This window comes from Anoplophora glabripennis, unplaced genomic scaffold (genome assembly GCF_000390285.2).
Source record: "Anoplophora glabripennis isolate ALB-LARVAE unplaced genomic scaffold, Agla_2.0 scaffold27, whole genome shotgun sequence".
Classification (NCBI taxonomy): domain Eukaryota; kingdom Metazoa; phylum Arthropoda; class Insecta; order Coleoptera; family Cerambycidae; genus Anoplophora; species Anoplophora glabripennis.
This window is the reverse complement of record NW_019416292.1, coordinates 95,314-122,846: the sequence shown is the minus strand read 5'-3', so window position 1 is coordinate 122,846 and position 27,533 is coordinate 95,314. Positions and strand designations below refer to the sequence as shown.

At 32.7% G+C, this 27,533-nt stretch overlaps 1 protein-coding gene across 2 annotated transcripts in view; it reads right to left on the bottom strand.

Annotated features, from left to right (window-relative positions):
- The window catches only part of LOC108910402, a 63,362-nt gene that overhangs the window by 6,278 nt on the left and 29,551 nt on the right, over window positions 1-27,533 (bottom strand). For both annotated transcript variants that reach the window (XM_018714991.1, XM_018714999.2), the window contains exons 2-3: window positions 23,528-24,391; window positions 19,724-20,368 (exon numbers count right to left, since the gene is read on the bottom strand). In XM_018714991.1, coding sequence (XP_018570507.1) covers window positions 19,724-20,368; window positions 23,528-24,363 — 1,481 coding nt within the window. In that variant the 5' untranslated portion in view covers window positions 24,364-24,391. The remainder of the gene's footprint in view (window positions 1-19,723; window positions 20,369-23,527; window positions 24,392-27,533) is intronic.

Here is a 27,533-nt window from a genome sequence, read left to right as displayed (position 1 = left end):
ACATTAATGTTTTGTAAAAAGGAAAATAAAATAGTTTAGTGGAAGTTTGAAAACAAATTATGCTATTGAGAAAAATAACGGTTAAATATCGATTACTTTCAATATTCGCTTTTATAATTTTTGAAACATAACTGTACGTCTAGTGATCTTACTTTTACTCAAAAGTATTAAAATCATTCAAAATTATTCTAAATTTTCCTAAATTCTCATCAAATGAAGTTATACAGGGCCACGTATGTATATCAAAATGAAAGAATACATTTAAATAAAATTCACAATTTAGTGAATTTTTAATATTCATCTTTTCCAAGATATCTAATAGTTTTTACACAATTATTTTTTAATTCAAGGTCCCGACAAAAATTGTTGTTAAAAAGAAAATTTCGAAAAACGGTATGATTGTTGGTAATGACTACTTTTGATTAAAATATACATATATACTTAAATTCCATGATCAAATGGAAAATAGGGGGTCACATTAGACAATAAGGCGATTATACCACCTTTAAATTAAGGATCTAAATGATCCGTAAAAGGTGGCCCTCAAGGTGACCTCAAAAAATTAATTGTAATAATAAAATCAATATAACAATGTTTCTATATTCATTATATATTCTAATTTGGCTTTACATATTCACAAATGTCCATAATTTGTCAAAACTTGTATTGATTATACTATTAAGTAATTCTAATGTTCATTACTACTTTTTCACTTTCTTCGATTTATTGTTTTCATTATCAAATTGTCTTTCTTTGTTGCTTATTATGCGATACTGTATCGACCACAATTAAACAAATATTTTGCCAGCCAACTTTCGAATATTGTGTCATTGGAGCTGCCCGGCTATTGTGGTATTGAATTTATGGTAAACTTGCGTGCAATGCTTGTAGCAAGCCACTGTCCAGACATGCAACGCTAGAACGTCCAAAAAAATCGATGTCTAAGTTTAACACACACACGAAAGCTAGAAAAGCGTGATCGCAATATTTTAATGTTCACAAATCAAGAAATTACTAACGATGACGAGTGCTGTACATACTTATTAATTTTGTCAGTTTCTTGTCATGTTTTATAGTTATGCCTATACAAGGTGTCTTCATTTAAGTACCTTAAAACAGGTAATAAAAAAATTAATTTTAAACAAAGATTTGCAAAGAAACATATACTCCGAGACCCTGTAATAAAAAAAGGTTTTTATTTTTTATTTTTCAGTTTTATTTATGTATTTATTTGCGTATATGTTTATTTATTTTATTATTAGTCTTTAGCAGCTGCTGTAAACTTGACAGAAAAGGCAACATAATTAACATTTTAACTGTACCAGTGGCGGAATAATGAGTAATCGGTCACTATTATAGTTCAACAAAAACAGGTGCAAAATGAAAAGCTACCTCTTGACATTTTTTCGTATGTCACAGTTACGCCACGCCGCCGTTGATTTTCAGAAAATTCCAAGCTCATAGATGCTTTTGCTAGAATTTTAAATAAAATGGTAGATTTCTGTACGATCTGTCAATTTGTGGAATGTTTGTTAGTGGTCTACACAATGAGGGATAAGGTGGCAGAAATCAAGAATATGAAGCCCGAAGACAAGTGGACATAAAGTACGATAGGCAATTGTTAGACGTTCTTGATGAAGATAACAGTTTATACACTCACAGAGGGTTCAATTGACAAATGTCCCAAAATCTCCCATCTGGAACACATTAAAATTAATTCATCTCCAACCTGTGCAACACTTTACATTCGCAAGATCTAGAACGTACCTCAACTTTTCGCAGATGGCTCCCTAACAGACTAAAAGAAGATGCTCACTTCTGCTCAAAAATATTATGAGTAGATGAGTAGTGATGTAAAAATTATTGCTAATTATAGCAAATAAGGCAAATATGAGATTTTACACAATTTTTGCATTAATACAAATCTCAATAAGGGGGGAAAATTAAGTTATATTTCATTTTGCCTCCCTATCTTACGTTTTCCCTAAAATACTCGTAATATATTTGTCAAATCTGGAAATTCAAGGCGTAGCTTATTGATGTAGCCATATTTTATTTCATTGATGTTTGCTTATATGTACTCGTACATATACGGTTAAGTTACAGTTAAGGATATTCTTTAATAATAATTTAATAATAGCATTTTTCTAGGCGAGTTTTAACAATCGTTTAAAAACAGTTTTACATGATTTATAATGCTAGCAAAAATGTAAAATTAGAAACTATATGAAATAAATAACTTAAAATTTTAATGCGTTAGCAATTCATCAATTTCTCTTTTTAATTAGGAAAATAATGTCGATTAGTAAATTACATAAAATATTTAAAAAAAATTCACGTGAGAACGATAGAATATATTTTAAAATTGACAGCCTATATCGAAAAGGTCCTTAAATATGTTTCAAATCAAAATCGACCAATTTCATATTTGTCGTCGTATATTAAAAAAGAAAATATAAACAGGTCGAATTTTCAACTTTTCTCTGATCATATTAATGTGTTCTTTAAATAGAGTAAAGTAAAACATGTAGCATAATTTTTTTAAAATATATATACAGGATGTACTAAAATACTTGACCAGATAGCGGATTCTACTTAAAAAAATCTATTTTTTTCCCAGATTGTAACATCTTGCATCTCGAAAATTAACAGTTTCCGGTCACATATTTATATAAAAACTTTTTTGTTAATCTGCCCGTAGAATCTGCCAAGTATTTTAATTACACTCTATATACAGGGTAAGTCGAGAGAAACGCCGAAACCCTAGGACTGTATTTTATGCCTAAAAATAATTATAATAATAATAGTCTAATATTGATATAGGATATTTATTTGTTTTCAAGTTAAACGTCATGTAACAAAAACTTTGTCCTATTGTACCTCTCATGTAGTAAATGGTTGTACTATTGCTAGTTTTCAAATTACTGGATCTTAAATTAACAAAACACTAACAAGAAATAAAGTACCTATACTTATAAAAAAATAATAATAGTGGTTAGTAAATAAAATCGGATAACAACATCCATATATATCATTATTGTGAATGATGAGACATCGAACTAAATTTTATTTTGCCCCACTTTACCCTATCGGGATACTGTAATTTGTCAGGCAAATTACAAAAGTGTTTATAGTCCCAAGACATAAGATATTACTGACTAATTATTCGAATAATACCGTAACGTATCAACGTATCTAAATAACAGTTAAAGAATAACGTTCAGTGATTGTTGTAGAACACAGTTACGAACAAGACTCGACAGAAAAACTGCCTTTGCTGAACTGGTCATTTGAAAACCGCGAGAAAACCGCATTGACAAGTAATAGTAAGAGAGGTTTCTGCCTTGCCTCAGGAGTCACTTTATAAGGTTTAAACAGTTGTAGTATTGCGTATTAATTGGGTTTATGAGGATAAAAATTGCTGACTAAGTCAATTAGTTGAATGTTTTTAATATTTTTACATCCATGAGTTACAAATTAAATTTCATATTTCATAATTTTTGTAAACGCTTATTTTGAATCCAACAATAATTACAGAAAAGTACATATCACTCTTAATTTCTATAATTCGCTTTAAATTTCACAACAGCTATTTTTATCTAAGGAAAGAGAATTAAATTGTAAAATGGACACGGAAAATATTATTTCTTAATTGTCTTATCTTATTCACAATCAATATTGTTTATTTTTGTTTATGTTTGAATGAGTTTGTAAGAATTGATTGTGACTTTCCTATAGAATTGCATTGTCAAGGTGGATTTTTTATTTAAGTTAATCATTTTTTTAATATTTAACAAAAATGAACTTTAAACATTGATAATTTGCAATAAACAAGTACAAACAATTTCTAGAAATAAAAATTATTATCCGAAGAATTAGAAGACTAGAAAATTTTTTTCTTATATGTATTCTAAGGATTTTATGATGCTCTAGGGAATAAATTAAAACTTGGTAAAACTGTTAAGTTATTAAAATATAAAAAATGTGTACATAAAATTATGAATTAAAATAAAATATTTAATCCTTCAATCCTAAACGAAAAGGAAGAAATTTCTTTTCGCACATATTCTAGAAACAGAGACAATTATCCTTGAGAATTCTTTTAGTTCAGTGTATCAACACACAAAAACGACAGGGGAGAAAAAAGCGACATAGTTGTGCTCCGTATTACAGAACAATCGACAAATTTGCAAAACATGTAAAATTCTAGGATCTTAGAAACAACAAGGAATACAAAATTAAAACGCTGCAAGACTATCTTCATCTAAAGTTCAGTTTCAGCACCGATTTTTTCTGAAATTCCAGAAAGACGACGAATTTCTGTACATGCAGCCCAAACATATTAACTTTCAGCAGAAAGCGGCATACTCCTGTTAGAAGTCAAGAATTACCAAGAACGATAAAACTAAACAGAAAAGTAATTAATAAGTTAATGTCACATTTCCTGCTGATTTACACAGGGAATATATTTTTTCTGGTACAACATATCCAAATAATGTAATCAATATAATAAGATTTTAACCGGTCTTAAAAATATATCATCGTAAACTAAAACATTATTAAACCTTTTAAGAATTTGAAAAATTTCTTCAATTAAATATGCAAGCATTTCTGACAAATGTATATTTTTGCATGTTTTATTTTCATTTACTTCTTTCATTTTGCGGTTTTCTGAAATGAATGTAATTCCAGGGAAACAAAATTAAAACTGGGTTATTTCCTTTGAAATTCATTAAAATACAAACAAGAAAAAAATATAAACAATACCGCCTATGCGCCAAATAGTAACCGCAACACGCATCATGTCATGCTGTGAACTTTCAGTGATTTTAATAGCACATGTACGGTACTTATTTACTGTGAGTAGTATAATAATAAGCTATTTATATGATCGACTAGAAGTACCGTTGGTATCTCTATACATAAAACAATTAAAGTGGCAAATTTGGCAAAGTAGGTAATAAATATTTTGGTGGGTGACAGCTGAATAGTAAAAGTAAATAAACAAAGGGTGATAACTGGAGATTATTTTTAACTGTATTATTTTGTTGACAGACAATATTTTCAGGTCTTGTTCTAACACACTAAATGTAAGAGGAAGTGGTGGTATATTATTATTGTATACGATGGTTTTAATATTAGTTCAAGTTTATTGTTCAACTTACAGTAGCATGTCGACATCAGATCAGGAAAGAAAATATATATGTATATAATATGTATGTGTACGCTTAATAAACATTTAAATCAATAAATAAACATACGACTGGTTGCATCAGAAGGTACAATATACACTGTATAAACAACTAGGGACTGGAATTGGTAAGTGCGTATAAATACTATGATGAAGAAACGCGATTTTTGATGCAGATTTATTCAAGGCAGGTAACTTCTAAAGAAATTTAAATTCGCGATTTTTTTTCTGACTCATTCCGTCGACATTTAGCCGTTCTTTGAATTTGACGGATAATTAACTCCAAATTGCGGCAAATGAAGATAACGAATAAGCATTAGCGGTCACAAGGTTACTACTAAAATATGAGGTAACGGTGATTTGCGGCAACACTCGCAATTACCAAATACTAAAAATTCTGAAGCCAGTTTTATAAAAAGATATCTTAAATTTTTGTTTCTTTCACAAAATGGTACTTTTAATTCTGCCACAGAAGGGATATTTTACATAATTTTTTAACTGATTATGCCAACTTGGTGCTCCAGGAAATATAATTAAAAAGAGGTTAATAATGAAGAATAATTACAGGACACAGGGCGAAAATATTGAAGAAAATGAATAAATTAAACTTTCCTAGTTCATCTCTAATACAAGAAAATGGAGATCTAGGTTAACGAAAAAATTTGAAAAGATCCTCAAAGAAACTTGGGACATTCAAAGAGAGTGGTACACCAAATTCGAATGGGCTGTTACATCTCTAGGAACTAACGCTATACTCCTGATAGTGCTACAGAAAAGCATAGAAACTTTGTCCCCTAATTTATTCAAAATTTCAGATTGCTCTCGGTTATATCTGTAATCTATTCCATTTTTACCCTAGATAATTTATTAAATGAGGGTTACGGTTGAATAAGAATGCAAGGAGATTGTATTGTTATTTTTCGATGTTGGTACCATTGCAAAGCGGACTAAAATTAAATGACTTTTTACGCGGTACTTTACGGTAAATGTGATTGATTAATGATCAATGATCGTGCATAATTACAATGATTATATCATGTAGCATCCTAGCGGATTGAATAATAGCCCCGTCATAAGAAACCTCAGCTTTCTTTAATTTACTTTAGTCATTCATTCGTTGCCTTGCGATTTGGTTGATGAGCTTGACAGACTTAATCGCTTTTTGATGTTCTTACCATTATCGTTTTTTGCTTATGTTGCCAATTTCTTGTGAAATTACCTACTGAACATATGAGAGACGTATAATCTTTGACTTTATTACGTAGTTCGTTATTTCTGTGTCTACAAAATCATCAAATTTCCTATCCTTGATCTTCGATTTTGACCCACATACCTCTGACCATAATCCTTGTTCCAATCTCCGATATCTTGCAAAGTTTGTTTTCAATGTTTCACAGAAGTTTTGCAATTTTTTTTGTTTGTTAACGAATTTATATTCGAAGGCCATGGTTACTTTGTAATTCGTACGCAACTGAAACAAGTTTTTTAAATGCCTTCAGCTTCTTAACCAATCGTTGTCAATTAGCAGAGTTTGCTTATTTCAGTTTTGTTTGTCCCACAAACTGTGGCGAAATTAAGAAGAGATTTAGCCTATGTCGAGACAACTAATTTCAGATTTAGCTGGAAGCAAAAATAAATATGTAAATTAGAATTAGTTAATTAAGTCACTATTCCCTATCTTTTAAATAATATTTACTCTAGCGTCCTATTTCCCAACATCCGCGAAACTGACATACATCGCAATCGTTATTCTGACGCTTCGTGTATTCGCCTTAACTAAAATACACAACGAAAACCTGCAACTGAAGACTATAAAAGCCTTCACTCGTCTCAATGTGACGTATGACATGGAATTATTGCCGGGTAAAACATGGAACAGTTATTACTAATAATACAGTGGCACATAATGGCTTTCCAAAGAAGTTATGGTTTCAAAAAGGTTCTAATAATAAACAATCAGCAGCTAAATACCTGATTTTTTCAACATGTGTAGAGTTTTGTTGACGATGTAGAAGTTAGTTAGTACGAATCTACAGTTTTAGTTGACTCCTTTGTATCAACTTAATTGGAAAACTGTTTTCTATTTGCAATAAAATCTACAAATAAAAAGGCTTTTAGAAAATTTACGTAATTCAAAGCCAAGACACTAAAAACGTAGTAACACTACATAATATAATCTTGGTTGATAATTTCTGCAAAGGTGATTTCGATTGGGTAATGGAAACCATCTGTCAAATAACGGATCGGCATAATTACCATTTAAATTCAATAACACCTGCTACTGTCTGGCTGACACAAACACACTTACTTTAGAAATGAACTCTTCTTAGTATTTCTTTTAATATTTTCTTCCGTGGTGTACCAAAGAAACTATTTTTGTTAAATTTACACCAGGAAGAAGAGACGAAGTTCTGCTAGTTCTCTCATTGTTGATTGACCATTACGATTCTGTCTTGCAAAATAACTTTCTTCATTGTCTTTCCTGGAATCAAGGCAACGGTCCTGTGGTTTTGCGTCAATGCAATGAAAAATGTGAAGTTAGCAAATGCCGCAACAATTCAACTGTTTAAGAACGCCGCCCACAAGTTTTTCGTCATCACTTGGGTCAGTGCCAATACGCATACCATCATTTTTTTCCGAGTTAGGTAATTCATCACTCGATGTATTTGAAGTATTAAGACACAACAAAATTGAAGATAAAAAAAGTTGTCTTTAGAAATATCATTGTTAAATAATTTTTGAAGGAATTTTAACTAAAATATTGTTGGCTAATGGTTTTACATACTACCTAATTTATCAATACGGAAAAAATGCGTTATAAAAAATTAATAAATTGTTATGGTCTTCCTTTTTGTGCAAAAAAGCTGTCACAACTGTAAATCTTGAATAAAAATTATTTTCGTCTAATTCCACAAACAATATACTACTTTGATTGCGGCAAAAATTGAATAATATTGTCCAATAATATTGAATTCTACAATTTATATCTACCTCGGTGTTTGTAGTAGAAAGTAATATACGTACTGTGAAAATATTCACAAATTCACAAATACTTTACCATAACGCTGTTGCTTTATTTTAAATTCTTTGTTGAAATTAAAGAAATATATTGAGACAGATCTAACCTTGACATGGGCAGTGAGAGCTCTTTGTTGCACTTGTGGCTTTTACAATTTTATTATTATATATAGTTAAAAAAGCATTTTAAATGTTTTATAGTAATTTACTAGTAAAGGCTATACGGAAATTTTCGTAGAAAATACAAGAAATTTTGAGATTTCGCTAATAGATATTTTATTTTATAAATTATAAAATGAATTTTTAATGAGAATATATGTTTTCGGTGAGAATACAATTTGAAATACAATTCGCAATTAGATTGTCACTATTATTTATATAAAGAATCTTGCCCTGATGTAATCAAGGTAGTCTAAATTTAGAAGTATTATACCATAAAGCAGTAACGTGCTTAGCAACTTTCCAATGTTTTACAAAACCACTGGATGTAATCAGTCAAGTAAATGAAATTAAAGAACTTTTAAATAAATCGTAATATAAAAAACTATTCATTTATTCACAATCTTACAATTTATCAATAGTTTGGAAACCTATCAGACTGCAATTGCGTTTAATATTGGACTCCACCAGTTTTTGGTTATTATCCGTTTAGCTTTTTCTTAATCCAATTAAATTCTGAAGTATAAACGCTTTTCACCCCAACCAAAACAATTTAATTCTACTCTACAGCCTGCGAATACTTGCCAAAAATGAATCAAACGCTAATCTGGGTCACTGGTTTCAGAGAGTGATCTGGTAACAAATCGCACACAAAACCATTCAGTCGCGGACTGTTTTAAATTTCCAGCAAAAATTAAATTCAGACTTTGCCACTTTTTATCCTTTCTCTTTCCCTCGCACCGCAGATTAAATCATCGGGGGTTTCATTCTGCGCCGATGAGGTCAACTAACGTCGAAACGGTACTTACTCGAAAATGATCCGGAAAAGCACCATGGGATCGCATAAGGAGCCACGGAAACTAGGAAAACTCGGTCGACATCGACACAGCACTGTCAGAGCAATGGACAACAACACCACAGAGCACCAGCTCCCACCCGACTACGAAGGAAGAGCTCACCGTTACCGCAGAGAGCGCTGACCCGTTCTAGTAGATGATCTTTTCCTTGGCTTCATCTAGCGAGTGGCTGCCTCATTTTTAAATACTGTTAGCTCGTGGAAAACGGAAATGAATCGTGTTAGCGCTTCGGTCTTCGAGGAGTTGTTTTTTCTCGTATTTCACGGGGCAGGAAGAAATAAACGCGATTCGATACGTTCAGAAGTAATCGAATTAATGCTACACACGTACAAGAATCTTTAAAAAATTGTGAAAATATTGGAATAAAAGGAGCCAGACTTCCGCCAGAAAAATTCAAATAGTCATTTGGATTCTAGGTTGCAAAGTATCAATCTTTTATAAAAAAAATTGGAGATTTTTTTGCAAGCGCTAGTGAATAAAAAAAAGCAATCGCAAATGTAAAAGCGTAACTCTTATCAAATAACATATTTAAGAAAACTGCTTCTAAAGATGGAGTATAAAAAATGTTGAAATATACAATAAATTATTTTGATATTTATAGCATAAATATGTATCTAAAAATTTGAGTTTGTCATAGACTATGGAAGCTAAAAACTAAAGTAAAATCGTTTAATTCTGGTCGTCATATTTGTTATACTTGCCATGTTAAAAAATTGTGCCAAATTAAGAAAAAATTCTTAGTATCTTAACATAAGAGTATAGTATATTACTTAAAACTAAGGACAAATAATAAAAAAATGCAAAGTGTTAACCTGAATATTTTAAATTAGATTTTATGTTTTTTAACAGCAAAGTTTTTCAATTCATTTCAAAGAAGATAAACTAAAACAATTTTATTAAAAAGAGCAAGGTAATAACTTGATAATCACTACCCACGTCTTGTATTTTTAACTGTTAATTTTTGTTGTTGTTTCTGTTATTGATCTGTTTCAATCACTATTTTTCCAAAAATATAACCAACTTCAGATTCGTTATATTTTCTTTATTACTAGAGACATAACGGAGCGAACGTAAATAACACTGATTAAAAATGAGAAAAAAAAAAGATTTATGGAATTTAACCACGTTATGGTTAATGAACATATACCTAAATAGCACATATTTCTATAATTTCAAGTATGTATTATATTATTGTATATTAAAAAAATAAAGCTGCTCCTAATGAATATGAAACGTTTCCGTTTCCTATCCTAGAAATATCAACAAGCGAATGTATAATTTTCGCCTATTAAAAATGGCAGTACCACTATTAAACAAACGCCAATAAATACAATTTTTGTACGAGACAAATGATGAGAATTCGTGCCGTACAATAGCGTTTCTCAATAGGATATGAATAAGTGTTTCTGGTTTTACTATTTCGCAAATCCAGAATTAGAAGGTAACCCAGTTTATCCACTGTGACAATAAGAAACTGTTACATATTTTATTATGCAGTTTCGTTTCTTGTCGTTAAATTTCATACCCCTTGTCGAATGGATTCAACAGAAACAATAGCATAATGTAGTTTAAATAGCAAATAGTACATAAATGTTAAGTTTAGAAAATATTTTACAATATACGCATTTTAATGTCTCTTTGAGGCTCACCTGTCTTCAGGTTCATGATCATTGCTGTACCGGCTGTAGCTGAAAGGGGCAGATAAATCGTATGCCCAAATATACTCCATAGGAAACATTTAGAAAGTCTTCTTAAAAATCTATACAAAATAAATCACTTTAAATCACTTAACTAGTCACATCAAGAAATAAAATGGACATGTCACACTCCTACGGTGATTTGTGAAAAACTGCGGTAAAAAATCCACTCCTTTTTTATTCAGGAAACTCAGACATATATACTGACTCACTTGCGGGTTGAGTACTGTATACATTCTGATAACGGCGCGGTATTTTTTCCTCCTGGCTTATGTTTGCCCGAATCGTTTCAAAATAGTTTTATTACGTCTAGATTTGTTTCAATAAAAAGGGTACAATAAAGCCTGGCCTGATGACATCTAGTAAATATTTAAATTTGATGCGCGTTTCGTCGAACTTTTATGTAAACAGATAAATAAAAAGATATAAAAATCACCGTTTCCTCAAAATTTGTCACTAGAACAAAAATATTTTTTTTTATTATAATTAATAATAATATAATTTTTAAAAGTTTTATATTAGGTGCCAGTAAATAAATAAAAATCAGATAAAAACATGTGTCTTCTGTGAATGTAATGTCTGTATATCTATTTAATCATTTACATGAGATATCTGGAGAAAATACTAAAAATTTAAATTTTCAAATTATTCAATACAGTAAAATTGTTCCCTCAACAACATTATTTTTTAATGCAAGTTCCTCTCCGAGAATCCGAATAATTCACAAAAAGAATTGGGCACATTTTATAAAACCTTAAAAATATGTATATTGTTATTAAGTAATCTTTTAACAATTATGTCGCAGTTATCACAGACCAAATAAAACTGTTTCTTGTTGGGGCAATGTTCTTTTAAATCATTCCATATTTAAATTGTTAGCGACATTTTAATGTTTTTATACTCCCAGATTAAGATAAGAAATCTTTGACATCAAATAAAAGATATATCTATGTATGTACCCAGTCACTGGCGATGAATAGCATAAAATTTGAGGCCCCTGAACATGAAAGTTACTATGAGAATTGATCAATTAATCAATATCACTACTTCTGTACATTTTCCATCCGAGGTATAATTATATTCGATAAAACTTACTTACAATATGGAGGCACTCTGATATAATCCTGAAAAATTAGAATAAAGGTCTATTAATAAGTGGTCCTATAAAGTATGATATAGGTATCCAAAAACTTGAGGTCTAGATTCATAAAGCAAAACTTTCTCCGAAAAACACTTTCAGCACCAAACGAGATATAAGGAAATAATTCCCCATATATCATAATATGAGATATTCTTCTTTGAAATATAAAGAATAGAGGCTTAACGACTGACCTCATTGCTTTACAGTGGTCTGTCCATTCAGTGAGAGATTTTTCGGAATGATAAAACGGCATATCGCATGTCGAATATCTGACCTCATTTCAAACCTGTCTAATATCTAACATACGGTAGATACTGCCCGCTTGAGAATCTATTTATGCATATACTACAATCATTGCTGTTTTATAAGGTACCTGTATGCTATAAGTTAACTGGACTAAAATATTAAAAAGACGTGCGAAAATTTTGACATATGTATTTACATTTGTATTTTACCTTGACATAAATTCGTTCAGCGTACAACGTTTTGGTAACAATAATTATCCCCGTTGTCTGAACTACTACAAATTACAACTTTATCGATTTCAAATTTTGCGTTGTCCGTGAAAATCCTGCATAACGCTATTTTGATAATACTAAATGAAAATATGTATTACAAAAATAACCACTAAATTGCCTTACTTTCCTAATTTTATTAAAAAAAGTAACATTTTTCGCAACATTCAAAGATATCATTAGCAAAAAAACAACAACTGTTATTCTAGGGATCTGAATCGTTTTTAATTAATAAATTTGAGGAACAATTACGTTATACAGTGCATAAAACATCAAATACAAAGTCATTTATCATCTTTGCCAAAAAAATCTTCTTTAAAAGCATCGGGTTCAGCATAGGGCAATCGACCTGCAAAGCTTTCAACGTAATAACCATTCTGTTTGCTTGCGTTCTCTGTCACTTTTTGATTTGTTCCCGAATCACTGGAATCTGAAATAATTTTAGACCTTGCCTTAATATCTAGAATATCAGTCTTCTTATCATTGGCTTGAGACAAATTGAAGACATCAGAAAATATATCGCCACTATCGCTCTCAGGCTTAGTTGATACGTTGCTTTCATCAGGATCTGTGCTTCCGTATTCGGTGTTGACGGTAGGGCTAGGACCTGTTTTGTCAACCTGCACCATCTGCTTAACCTCTTCTACCGTGCATGTACTCAGATCGTCGGAAAAATTCTTTTCATCTTCGATCGTATGCTTCACTTCTTCCGTATCCAGCTTGGCTGGTTCCGCCAAGTAAGACTGGTCAGCAACCTTGGAATCCGCTTCAGGTTTCCCTGTGAAAATAGCCACTATTTGAGCTATATCGCGTTCAGAAGCAGCTTTTTTCTCCTCTGCTATCCTCATCTCGCGTTCGTGTCTTCTGCGTTCCTTTTCTTCCTTCCTACCTTCCTCAATAATCCTCAACGCTTTCAACTTACTTGCTCCGTAGATTATGCCAGCAATCAGGAAGGAGTATCTGAGGAACTGTCAAAATGCGTTGATTGAGACTGCAATAACGATGTTAAAAAATCTGTTACCTTGATGAGTGGGGAAACTTTCACGGGTTCTGGTAAACCTGGCATTCTGCGTTTCAAAATAATCCTTAATTACGCGTTTTGCAATGACAAAATGGGAATATGAGCCGTAATTAAATTGTTGCTGAATAATTTTGACATGGGGTATTGTTGACGAAACAAGTAATGTCAAAGCATGCTTCAGTCAAATGCGTCAACGCTGATTTGACAGTTAACGTCTACGAGTGTGAAACCACTACCGCCTATGATCAAATTTTGTAGTATTCGCCTTGTTTTAAGGTGTATACTATTTTGCATAGTTTTGAAATTTCATATTACATGAATCATACACGAACAACCACTAAAGTCTATACAAATAAATTCTCAATTAAAATATTTGAAATAGTAAAATTTTTAGTAATATTACCTCAGTGTAGTTGCAGAACGATTTTTTCAACATTACATAATTATCCTTATAAATAGCAAACCATCATTCGTGTCAAGGCGCTTCGCAACTTTCGATTGCTAAATTGTCCGTAATTATCACCGTAATTTTAATTCTCATTCATTCAATCATTAAATCCATTTTATTGTCAACTTATTAAACTCGTTCGGAATAATTTACAGGTCTAACGAGTCTATTCATAAAAAGTTAAAATGGTGGTTTCAACTCGGTTTATTTTTAAAAACATGACATTACTTTTATTTTCTTTTTATTTGCCCATCGAAATTACTGAGACAACTAATTACCTTGAAAATGAACGAGGAAAGATAATTACGGTCAAATTATCGATTTGTAATCTTTGTCTAGTTATCGGATTTAATGTATTCTTAGCGTCAAAAGGTGAGTCGGCTCTGGGTAATACAACAGTACCAGTTTTAAAAGAATCTTCAAATACAATCGTTTTTGCAACTTTAAATATGTTAATTTTAGTATGTAGCCAATTTTTCACTACTAGTTTCTCCTGTGTACCTATTTTGTCATACTTAATTTATAGGCGACATCAAACAGAGTTTATGCGGGGTTATAAACTACGTACTGAGCCATTGAATGTAATAAACAACCCTACAAAGGAATGCTCTAAAAATAGTGTAATTAAATCTGATCTACAGTCTTTATTTTATAGCCCAGCCCGATCTATCGGCAATAAATTCTTACCTCAGACGGCAGAATCGAGCTCGATGCTCGAAGGCCGTTTGGACAAACAGTGAATGTAAGTAAATAGAAATAAATTCCTCTTTGCTCCTTTTCGTAAACAGCAACGACATTTATATTTTTCTATTAGTAGGTACTTCCAGTATAATGTTACAAAAACTCTGCGTATTATCAACTGTTTAATGGAACACTGCTGTAAGATAAGCACCCCCATGTCCTAAAAATTATCAGTAATTGTAAACCGCAGATAATAAACTATAGAAGAATGAAAGCAGGAACAGCAATATTACTCGGTGCAACAGAGTGTCCCATTGCATTAAACATTGCGATGATATCGGTAAAGTTAAAAATATCTACACTTAAAAGCTCTCTAATAAAGTGATAGTCATGGGTCACGACTAGTACCTACGTTAAATGGGTTTTATAGGAAAAGGGTGCAGTTTTGGTTCCGTTCCCTTCTTAAACAATTATTCATATATTCTAGATATATTTGGTATTTATTTCGTATTATATGATTGAAATGCAACGAAATGATTAAAAAAAAAGTTTCACGAATAGTTTGTTTTTTATTTTATTGTAATAATTTATTGCATAAAAAGTAATGAAACATGTTTACTCCTGTAAGCTTATCTAGCTTGCGTATCTGCTTCTTTAGGAGGGGCATATTTGACATACGACATACAGCAGAGAAAGGTTAATATAAAAAGATTTCTAAAATCAGCCAGTAATGATGAAAAATATATGACATGGGTCAACTAGAAACGTACTGTGGAAAGAGTACCTATGGCAGAATGAAAATGTGAAAAACACACGACAAATATCGGTAGAAGACGTTTGTACACCAACTGGAAAGGGTAGATGTTTGTAACAGGATTTGCGAAATTATAGCTGATTTCTAACTCAAGCATTTTTAGATGACTTATACCTATAGTAAGTACCTATATTAAAAATAAAAAATAGACGTTTTAAGTCAAAAAATTTTTTCTGTCCACAGCAGTACTTGCTAAGCCCATAAGTACCTTAAAAGAGTAAATTTTTTATACGCTGTCCAGTTATAATCTCCTTTACAAATCATTGAATTCTCGTCGACGCTATTTTACGACAGACGTGGAACACTTGAGACTGCCAGTCGGTAAACAAAGGCGGATCAAGTTGTTATCCTTAGCCATGTATGAGGACCCAACTATAAATAACTTGGCTAATAATGCGTTTCTCTATAAGCACCAAAACGCTATTATGATGACGATAATATCTCGTGGCTTATGATGAGTGTTCCGCAAAGCGGATTTACGAAGGCAGTCTTCTGTGTTTCCGTTCTACTTTATCTTCCATTCGGTGTTTCACAAGTGCTTAGTCAACACACCCTTCCTGGTAATTCTTGTAGACTCACTGGCTTGTGACAGATGGGTTACCGCTGGGTTACGCCACGTGAAGAGACTAGTTAGGTACAAATGGAGATAGTAACGTTAAGTGATTTGCATAACTTTTGCTGATACACCCAAAAGCCGCAAAAATCTTTTGGAAAAATTCCAATTTCTACCAAAAGTAAAAGCTTCTTCTAGGCCACAGAATGTTAAAAATAGATTTGTAGATTATAAATGTATGCACATTATCAAATTTTAATTTTCTAAGTAGTCTCCACAATTTTCTCATCCTTCACCATAGCTTCCAGGTTTTTCTCTTCCGAACAATAGATGTCGCCTGATTGCTAGATCTGCACTCTCACATACATGAGCTGTTGTCACTTCTAACTCCTGATAAAACATTTGTAGGATGTCTTCTACCAGGCTAGTATTATTCAAATTTCTGTATCTGGTTGGAAAACCTACTGTTATTCTTAGTGATATCGACTTTGGTTCTTTTATGCCACCGTTTTTGTGTCCCAATCCTTAATTTTTGCCATGCATATTATTTTCTGAGAGAAACTGTTTAAGGATCCTTCTAATTAAAGGTGTTACCCTTTGTTTCTATTTTTAGTTCTGATAAGGAATCATTACTATGACGCTATACCACCCACAGTGGGATATGACCTTTTCTTTTTCACATTGCTTATCTTATCTTCTCTTACAACTGCTGCACTTTGACAACTGTTAGTTTCGCACGATAGCGCTATTAATTAAACACTATATTTCCATTAATATACTTAAATACTCTAGCTATGACATTATTTTGTTAAGCTTAATTTTCAGCTGTTGAAGTATATGAAAATGGGTTATTAAAACAATCATCTTGATCTACGTGCTTTAGTTGAATGTATTTCATTTATTGTCAATGAATATACCGAAAACGAATGGATTTATATTTCAAGAATATTTTAGTAAAGGATAATTTTAGTTGTGATGAAGATGAACATTATTAATTGCTTTGGGTTTTCCAGAACCATATTACAAAAGATATTTAACGGATTTAAGAAAAAATATATTAGAAACTACAATAACGTTCCTCTTCTATAAAAATCTTATATGTGGAAGTTTATAAAAGGGACCCATGTCTGCCAAGGCGACAGTATTGTGGTAGGACTTGTCCTAGCCCAATTTCCGGCATCAAGGCGTAGATACAACATCCTTATTTCTTTCTAAGTAAATGCCACTGGGTTATTAGGTTAATGCTAAACGTCTGGTTCCATAGCAAAAGAACCATATAATAGCCATGAAATTAAATGTATCAAAAGACAAATAGGTGCAGTCGAAACATAAAACGTTAATTACTTTCCGAAGGCAAAGGCCACATTTCTTGTTATCATGCGTGTATATCGAACTAGATATGACAATTGGTTCATGCATTAATTCATAAAAAATAGGTCAGATTTTAACGTTAGTTGATATGTTAATTATGCATTATGTGAATTTTTGCATATGTTAACGTAGGATTGTTAATATGAGTAGTTTTTTTAATACTGACGTCTAACGTTCGTTTTATTCCTTTAATTTGTACTTAATTGCGCTGCAATTGTCAACTATTCATTTATTTGGCAAGAAAGTGAAATTTAGACATATTTCTTGTTCGTTCCGCGATTCAATTTCTGCACTTTTACACACTTTGTTGCAATGAAATCAAGTTAGTTAGGTGAAACTGAAATTTTTAACACAACCTTATTCCTGCAACAAGGAAAAATCTAAATTATTTTTTAAAATTTCATGGATGTCTCATCCTATAGGAGACACTATTAGTATTAGCACAAATACTGTTTTGAAAAATTTCGGTAAAACCATATGTTGATAGTTTCATTTGGAAAATACTAGTTAATTACGATCAATAAAGTATATCTATCCAAATCTCTAAAAAAAAATGATGATTATCGAGTCATGTTATCCCAATTTATTTTAAAATTAGTTTGTAAGACAACGACTGGTTGATTGATTTGTGCTGACGCATTTTGCAAGAAGCTTCTAAAATTACGCAAATGCAATTAAAATTAAAATTTACGATTTATGTACTTTGTTATCATAAAATAGTACCTCTTTCTAAACATCCGATAAGTGCTGATAATGGTAATATACAAAGTGTTGCTACAAAATTTCAGAACTGGTTCTTCTCATCAAAACAAACAATAGAACAAGGGTAACATTTTTTCCCAAAACTGTTTCTAAGAGCTCCAAGAGCCTCAAAGTTTTTTTCAATTAATCAATTTTTGTAATATTTCAAGAAAGTGTGTTACGGTAATACCTACATCTAGTAATTACAAAACCACGTAAGTAATTCTGCATTCCAGATACCTTAAGGAGGAAGCAGCCCCTTTCATGGAGCGTAATTTCTACACTTTGCTTTTGTTAAAATATTTGTGCATACTTCCTTAAAACATTATAGGTACTTACAAAAAAACGGTTCCGTAAAACCCGTATTTTCATAAATTTTAGAATAAGTTACATAATAATAAGAATTCTTCAAAAGAATTTCAGTTAATGGTCAACCTAAAAAATAACTATATCTGAGCAAGGTTGATATTGTTATTAAAGTACCAATAAATAAAAAAGAATAATACAAAACTTTTTAAATAAGTTTTTTCAAGTTTTTTAATTTTTTTTTTAATTTATTCACGCTATAACAACATTAAACCGTACGATTATATGCTTTAATTACGTTTTTTTTTTCAGCTTTATTGTATATTTATTTGTTATTATTTTTGTATATCAACTCCACAAGATTTAGTTATTTCTATGTGTTAATATAAGTATTAATTAAAATTCTTTTGGAAAAGTGCAGTTTGTTATGTAAAGAGTGCAATCATCATTATACAGCTTGAAAATACGAACATTTTACAACAGCAATTTTTTTTCAAGTGTCTAGCTTTAACAAATTTGTTTTTTGCTTATTCTTAACTGATGTTCCTTTAAAGTTTGTGTAGACTTCAAATTAAAAATCTAAATGCCTTGACAACATTTAGAATAATTTGAAGTTTTCCACAAATTCATATAATTTATTATTAGATTCGACCTTTCGGTAATTGAATTCGTATAATTGTTAAGAAATTGGAGTAAAATAATTTTATATATCATCTATTGCAGAGCAGCGCTTAACATTGTCAGAGTTTTTTTAACCTTTTCAAACAATTTTTTTTATAAGGAACGATATGTGAAAGGTTTTCTTAGAAGCAAGTAATTTTGTGGCGAAAAGAATATTTTTGTTTTTCTGCATTTTAAATAGAAGGGTCAGCTCTGAGAGTTTGTCATAACATTGAGGTTAGTAAATAAATTACTAAATAAATTATAAATATATGGAGTTTATTAAGTTCAACGCTGTCAAACAATGATTTATCTCTTTATATTTTAATTATCTACATAAAGGGTGTTTTTATCACAAGTTCTATCAAGAAATAAATGAGTAAATTTCATATTTTTTTTAACTTCAACACCTTGTAAGTATCTTGAGAAAAGTGGCTTTAACCTTTAGATCATTAAGGCTTTTCGGTGCAAAATTATCAAAGGAACAACCTCTTGAAGTTGTGACATGGACTTATACCCCAAACAGTTACAAATAAGTTGATCGACCTACCTCCTCGAGCTAGCTGTGGCATTCTGCTGCTCCTGAGCGTTCTGCGTCGGCGACGCAGCCGGACTGCAGCTGGGAGTTGAGTCTACACTCGACGCCAAGCTGGACTCACTCGAAGACAGACTCCTTGGTCTCCTAGACCTCGAGGACGCCGAGCTGCTTCTTGCGCGACCACTGGGTTCGTGAGACACTGCACTCTCGCGAGACCTAGAACGCGACGACCGCGTCGACACTCTCACCGCACTAGCAGGCAGTCTTGAGGGGGCGCTGACGGGCCTCATCGCCGTGGCGGTCTGCATCTGGACCTGTTCGGGACGTAGGGGTTCCACCTGGGGCTCGCCGGCCTCATCGCTGGGCAGTCTGAGGTGCTGGAGGCGGCGCATGGAGCTCCTCAGCCACGTGCCGCGGGCGTCTTCCTTGGGTTCCTCGTGCATGGCGGGTTCGGAAGAACTGGTGGGTCTGGCTGGTCTGGGTGGTTCGACCACGACGGTTCCGGTGCAGCAATCACCGGCGGCGTGTGCGCGCCTTTCCAGTGTTACGTCGCGCGCCACATCCTGCACCCAGCTCCAGTCGATGTCTTCGTCCGAGTCGCCAGCTGGGGCGGACGTCCGGTCTTCTGGGGGACGGCTGGTAGGGGACTCCGAGGTGCTGCGGACAAATAAAGCACGCTAGTGGTCAGAGGTTGCAATCGCTTAGAGGATTATCTACAAGGTGTCTCATAAAAAGTGGTTATTAAGACCAATATCCAAGGTGTAAACATCAACATTGCTACAAAACTTAGGCTAAGAGCTCTAGGATAGTTCAAAGTGATGTGAAACATAGTTTTTGGTCAATTACTGACGAATCACAGAAGATACAGACTCCAGTTCTCTCTGAACACTTGAATTTTTCTTAAAATTTGGGCGGATTTGGGAATGATCTGACAAATTCAAACTGTCAAAAAGGGATATTTGACGCAACAAAGTATTTTTTCATACTTTTCCCCCCACCACGCGCATGAACGTGTCGAACAGGGCAAGCATTTTACGAGCCTTGACAAAATTAAGTTTAGTGTAAAACAGGTGGTCAATCATTGCGATCTATTTTTTATATTGAAGTAAAAGTATTAAACTCCAAAATGTATAAATTGCAGACCTTAATATTAAAAAATGAGGTCGTAGCGATTTTTTTGAAAAAAAAAAAATCCGCGGTTCCTGTTGGTCGTAAGACATTTTTTCTATTTCGTGAAAAAACGTCAGCTTTCAAATAGCAATAATGCCTTCCACATTAAATTTCAACGATAAGAATAAAATCTACATTTTTCGACCCGAAAAGAGAAATCAAAATTTCGTGAACAATTTGCACAGGAAAGTACAAAATTTTAAGACCACGTAAGTGCATTACAATAATGTGCTTATTCTATACAGGGTGTTTCTAAAATATGGTTCCAAACTTCTGCTGCGTTTATAACTCATTAAAATAAGCCAAAAAGTTCCTATTAACATGTGCCCTAAAACGCACCCTTAGGAAGTTATATGCGCTCAAAAGGGCTCAAACAAAACTAGTTTTTTTCTGTTATTGACAAAACGATCGAAAATAAATAAAAAAAAAATTATGGGTCTTACATAACTTTTTACGTTAAATAACATGGGCTACTCCGTTTTTCGACATGCAAAGCATTTGCGTCCCATTTAGGTTAGTGAAGGCGGTTTTCGGCCCGTAATTTTTTTTATTTCAATTTTTTTACAATTTTCTCTACAGATTTATAAAATCTTAACAATTTTACGTAAAAAATATTATCTTTGTCCAAATCGACATTTCCAATGGTTTTCGAGTAAATTGAGTTTGAAAATTACTCTGCTCTTTAAGTTATTAGGCCAAAAATTACAAAAATCTGTTTACCATGTCAAATAAAAGACTGACGTTGCCACAACACTTAACAATTTAAGTTATTGATAAACTGTCAATTGAGCTTTGCAGTGTTTAATTAGTAAAAGTGGTGAGTGGAAAATTTAAGTATACAACATTATTGCAACTCATAAAATGGATTCATATGCAAACACGGAAATGGCAGATATGCACTTTATGTACGGCCGTGCGGCTGGAAATGCATCAGAAGCGAGGCGTCTGTATTCGGCAGCATACCCGAATAGAAGACTTCCTTCTCGACAGGTATTTCAGAGGATCCACCAACGTTTAAGAGAAAATGGTTCGTTCCAACCAAGAGTAAATGATCGTGGCAGAGACAGATTTGTAAGAACACCGGTAATGGAAGAAAATGTATTGAGAGCTGTGCAGGACAATCCAAAGGTTAGTGTAAGAAGTGTCGCACGTATGCATAACATAAGGTTTTCCGTAGTTTGGCGAATTCTTTGCGAACAACTACTTCATCCTTTTCATATCCAGCGTGTTCAAGCTTTAAATCCGAATGACTTCGAACCACGTCGGCAGTTCTGCCAATGGTTTTTGCAAAAATCGAGGCGGATTCCGAATTTTGCATCTCTTATTTTGTTTACGGATGAGGCAACCTTCAGTAAAGATGGTTATGTCAATTTTCATAATGCTCATGAATGGGCTGATGAAATCCCACACAGCATATTTCAGTCCAGACATCAGATTCGGATTGGGCAGGCATTTTAGGCGATCGGCTAATCGGACCATTTGTGTTGCCTAATCGATTGAATGGTGAGGATTATTACAATTTTTTAGTTAACGATTTACCAGGACTTTTGGAAGATGTCCCTTTAATTGAACGCCAAAGCATATGGTTTATGCAGGACGGGGCGCCACCTCATTACCTACATAATGTAAGACAACACTTAAATGAGTTGTATGGAGAAAAATGGATAGGCCGATGATGTCCTGTTCCCTGGCCTCCACGTTCCTCTGACCTTAACCCCCAGGACTATTTTTTGTGGGGTCAACTTAAGGCAAAGGTTTATAAAATTCCAATTGAGATCATTCAGCAACTACGGCAGGTAATTGAAACCGCGTGCATGGAAATAAGGCAAACACCTAGAATTTAGTAAGTGTAACTCTAAATTTAAATAGTCTTAGTTTATATCCTAAATTATTTATTAAATGATCGGATCCTTCATAACTGCAATTTATTTAAATAATGTTACTGAATTTTCACTCAATTTACTCGAAAACCATTGGAAATATCGATTTGGACAAAGATAATAATTTTTACGTAAAATTGTTAAGATTTTATAAATCTGTAGAGAAAATTGAAAAAAATTAAAATAAAAAAAATTACGGGCCGAAAACCCCCTTCGCCAACCTAAATAGGACGCATATGATTTGCATGTCGAAACACTGAGTAAATTTTTTTCTATTTATTTTCGACCGTTTTGTCAATAACAGAAAAAAAAACAATTTTGTTTGAGCCCTTTTAAGGGCATATAACTTCCTAAGGGTGCGTTTTAGGGCACATGTTAATAGGAACATTTTGGCTTATTTTAATGAGTTATAAACGCAGCAGAAGTTTGGAACCCTATTTTAGAAACACCCTATATATTCTGAAAGATTCGTAAAAAATCTTTTTGCGTTTTAAAGATATAAAAGTTTTATAAAATGCGAAAAAGTTTTAAAAAATGAGCTATTTTTTGCATAACTAATACATTTGCTTGTCAATTGACTGGGCTGAATATTTTTACTGAACTAAATTTAGGCAAATAACTAGGTATTTTCAACAATTTGACTGACCTATAAGGAAAAGCATTACTTGTTGTATGAACGCCGTGTTATCATAACGTCGGTGAGACACCCTGTACAAAATCAAATTAAAACATTGACAGCAATTTATATTTACTGGAATCTACCTACCTGGATGCTATCACCGCCTGGAGAGAAGGCCGCTCCCTCCTGACAACTGCAACAGTAGCCCTTGCCGGTTGATTCCTGCTCAACGCATCGGTGGCCATGCCACACGCAGACAATGGCCTACGCTCGCCCTCGATTGTTTCGGTATCGACATATCCCCTGTTCACGCACCCGGAAGCCAGAAATTTGGTGTAATTTTCCTCCATCTGCCGCAGCTTGTTCCGCAGTCTTTCCTCGTCTGCGCTGCCAAGGACATCTGCCTCTCCCTGATTTCCGGGTTGGTCCGACGAACTCGTCGCACTCGGTTGGTCTTCGATACAAACAGAGCTGCTTGAGTCATTGGAACTGTAGCTACACTCCTCGCTGCTGCTGCTGTCCAAAGTTCTCAGGTAGTTGTCTAGGTCTTTCAGGCAATTTTCGATATCTTCTTGTACCACCCCACCATTTTCGTTCAGCTCAGCATCGGATTCCAACAAGGAAGCGTTGAGGATATCGTCGAGGTTCCTTAACACATCCAAAGCTTCCAAGTTCTCTATCAAACCTACATCACAAAGATCTAGGAAGTTATCGCTAAGTCTCTGTGGTGCATCCACTTCGTCATCATCGATCGTGATTAAAATATCCTCGACGTCTACGCTGGTTCTCCTGGAATCTACGACTGGAGTTGCGATCTGGTTAGCGGTTTGGAGTTTCTGCTCCAATATTGGCAGTTCTGTGTCTATGAGGTTGTCGGAGGTGTCTACGAACGTTTGGAAATTGGGTAATGCTCTTGGAAGAACAGGAGATCTCACGTGGAGGTCTATCAGGTCTCCCTCATAGTCTTGGTTTTCTGAAGACATTTTGGAAGGTTAACGTTGTGCACATGACCTAGAACAACATTAAATCAAATTAAATATCAGAAACCGCTAAACACTACAACAAATAAAACAACACTCTTTTATTCACATGATTACAAGAATGTTGCGTGACGAGTCAGGAAATTTACAGTACTCCTATAATCACCTCAAATGTATCATAGTAGAAGATGGCAAATTGCTTATGGGAAAAGAACTGTACTACATTCCAACATACAATGGCAAATTATAAAAATTATCGTGACAAGTAGGTATCTTTTATCTCAACGAGAACTAGGTTAAGGTCGTGATCTGATTGACCTCCCTAAAAGATGACAGGTTACTTTTAATCACAAGTTCTTAAAATTTATCCAAGTGATATCAGAAAGTGCGCAAAACTTAGCTCTAAGTCATCAGTATACATTTGGAAATATACACCTTGAACAATGTGTTGGAAATACAATTTAGAATAATTCTTAGAAAAAGTTTCTAAAAATATCTTATATAGCTACGAGAATTAGTTGGTTAAATTAATACTTCTTTTAATCTATAATCAAAATTTATTGGATAGTTCTTTCTAAAATCTTGGACTCGTAATTATCATCAGGCAGGATGATACATTTACAGTTTGTTAAATGAAATATTAATATATTTTTTGTATGTGGATATAATATAAATGCAACTAACTGCATCAACTAGACACAGACAATAGTGAAACCTATCTTCCACTTTTCCTTCACTTCAAAAGCATTTCTTTTCTGAACACTTAGTGGAATATACTATTTATCTTTTGTACTAATGCCCATCCCAGTGCACTGAATTCGAAACACTGAATTTCTTTGTAATGCGAAATTGCTTTTTGTCTTGCAAAGTTTCAACTGAATAAGGATGAGAGTTTCTTTACAATCCAAAAATCAAAATCGAGGTTTGTTTATAGAACAGCTTTATGATCCTAAGTAACACAATTGGAATTTTGTGTTTACCGATTGACATTGAACAATTATGGTTAATAGAATATCTCTGTTTATATTTTCTTAATAGCTTTTTTTGTTCTTAGTTACAATATTACCTATAATATAGCTGTAATAGAGCCATACTTTTTAAATACATTTTATAAATATAAAAACAATTAATTCCAAGTTATATTTCGTGTTTGTACTACCGTTTCTAGTGGTTTATTCAACATTTGTAATGTAATATCAATATAGGTGTATACACACATAACAGTAGCATAGAATAAACCACCACGAGTTGTGTTTCACGTACGAACATGCTAATCTACAGACTAGGTACGTATAATTATCAGGCTTGCCTTGAAAGCCTTTTAAATTGCCTGAAACATAATTAATATTATTTTTTACCACATGACTAACTCAGTCTAATAAAAGCGTTGTTCTCACAGTAATTGTTCACTGGTTATAGGATTGAAACATGGGATAAAATGCGTTTTTTCGTATAAAAAGGAGAAATGTTATTTTAAAAATGTGGTGGTGCGAGCTTACAATTAGTCATTGAAGACTACATCATTATACTGTAACCCTACTAATGATAAAAGATATATAAATTATTATTTAATACCAATTACCGTTTAATAGATATCATTAATTCACTTTGAAACCTGAATGAAAACAAATCCACTTTGTAAGTTTAGATCTAAGGTAATATGCTTTATATCTGATATAATAGTTGGAACCGTCTCGCTTACAATATTATTATGTAAATTTATTGTTAATTAAATGAATTTAAGGAATTTTCCACGGCAATTTATATAATAAATAAGAAAATGCACGTGCAAAAAAAAACAGTTATATGTAGGTATATACAAATATACATAGTATTTTTTAATTACTGTCTTCGGTATCTTAAGCACTAGATTTTTAGATATAACAGAAAACAAAACCGTTTCCAGGTTATTCTGAAAGTCATCTTCAAAAAGTTAAGTATTTATTTAAAATCATGATAATCAACTACGCAAGATATAACCAGGCCTTAATATTTATTCTATAACTTGTTTAACTGAAGTCATATTTAGTATGTCTTCATTAATTTTTAATTGAAACATGCATATTTGTGCACGGATTAAGAGTTTTCTGTTTGCTTAATTAATCAACTCGACAAACACATTAACAGACTACAACATTTAGATTTTTAATTAAAAAATTAATAACAGATTTTAATGAGTTACATAATATTTATTTTAGAACTCCTTCAATATATCAAGGGTCATTGCTGCTCTCAATTAAAACAAAAAATGTATATTATGAACAAGACTCTTTAACTCACTAATTTTCTTTTATTAAATACATTTAACTTTTATTACCAATACAGTGGCAATGTTTTTCTTTATTATTTGTCAATCGAGTGGTCTCACACAACCAATACCGCGAAATACTTAACATGTCAGATACATTTAGCGGAGATGTCGCATCACGCAATGAAATTACAATCCCCAAGCAAGCAACCGTGGACTTAACGACTGATGGTAACAGAGAACAATGGTGGGATTGCCATAAAACAATAATTGTTAGACTAGGAAGCATTATCCTAATAAATGGGTCATCGGTTACACTGTATAATAAACATGCTTTTATGTCTGAGCTTTACGATATTAATAACTGCATCTGTTTCCTTTGGGAAAAATACTTCTTCGAGTCACATATGAGCAGCTAATTATGAAAATGGCAAAAACTAGCTGTATAAGGAAATCCGTAAACATTACAATGAGTTTTATTTTATTTGCTACATTTTTTACTTTAATTGCTGGTGTAATTACATCTCCCATATTTGAGGCAATTAATAAACTGTAATTAAGTATTAGAAATTATATTTATTTATATATTTTCAAGGATATTGTGCACATATTGATACGAGATATGACAATGAAATAGTAGAAAATGACTAGATACAATATAATATGAGAGAATGAAAATATCCCACATATGATTTTGATATATGTACGAGTATATTGTATCTAGTCATTTTCTGCTATTTCATTGTCATATCTCGTATCAAGTAGTAGATCGTAGTATACTTAAATAACGAGCGTTCAAATAAAAACGTGGTTGAAGTTGGCTCTGACACATTGGACGTAGGGAGTAGCTTATAGCGACCAACTTAACCTCATTTCTCAACGAGCTGTATAGCAGCTGTCAGTTTCAATAACGTTAATGACTATA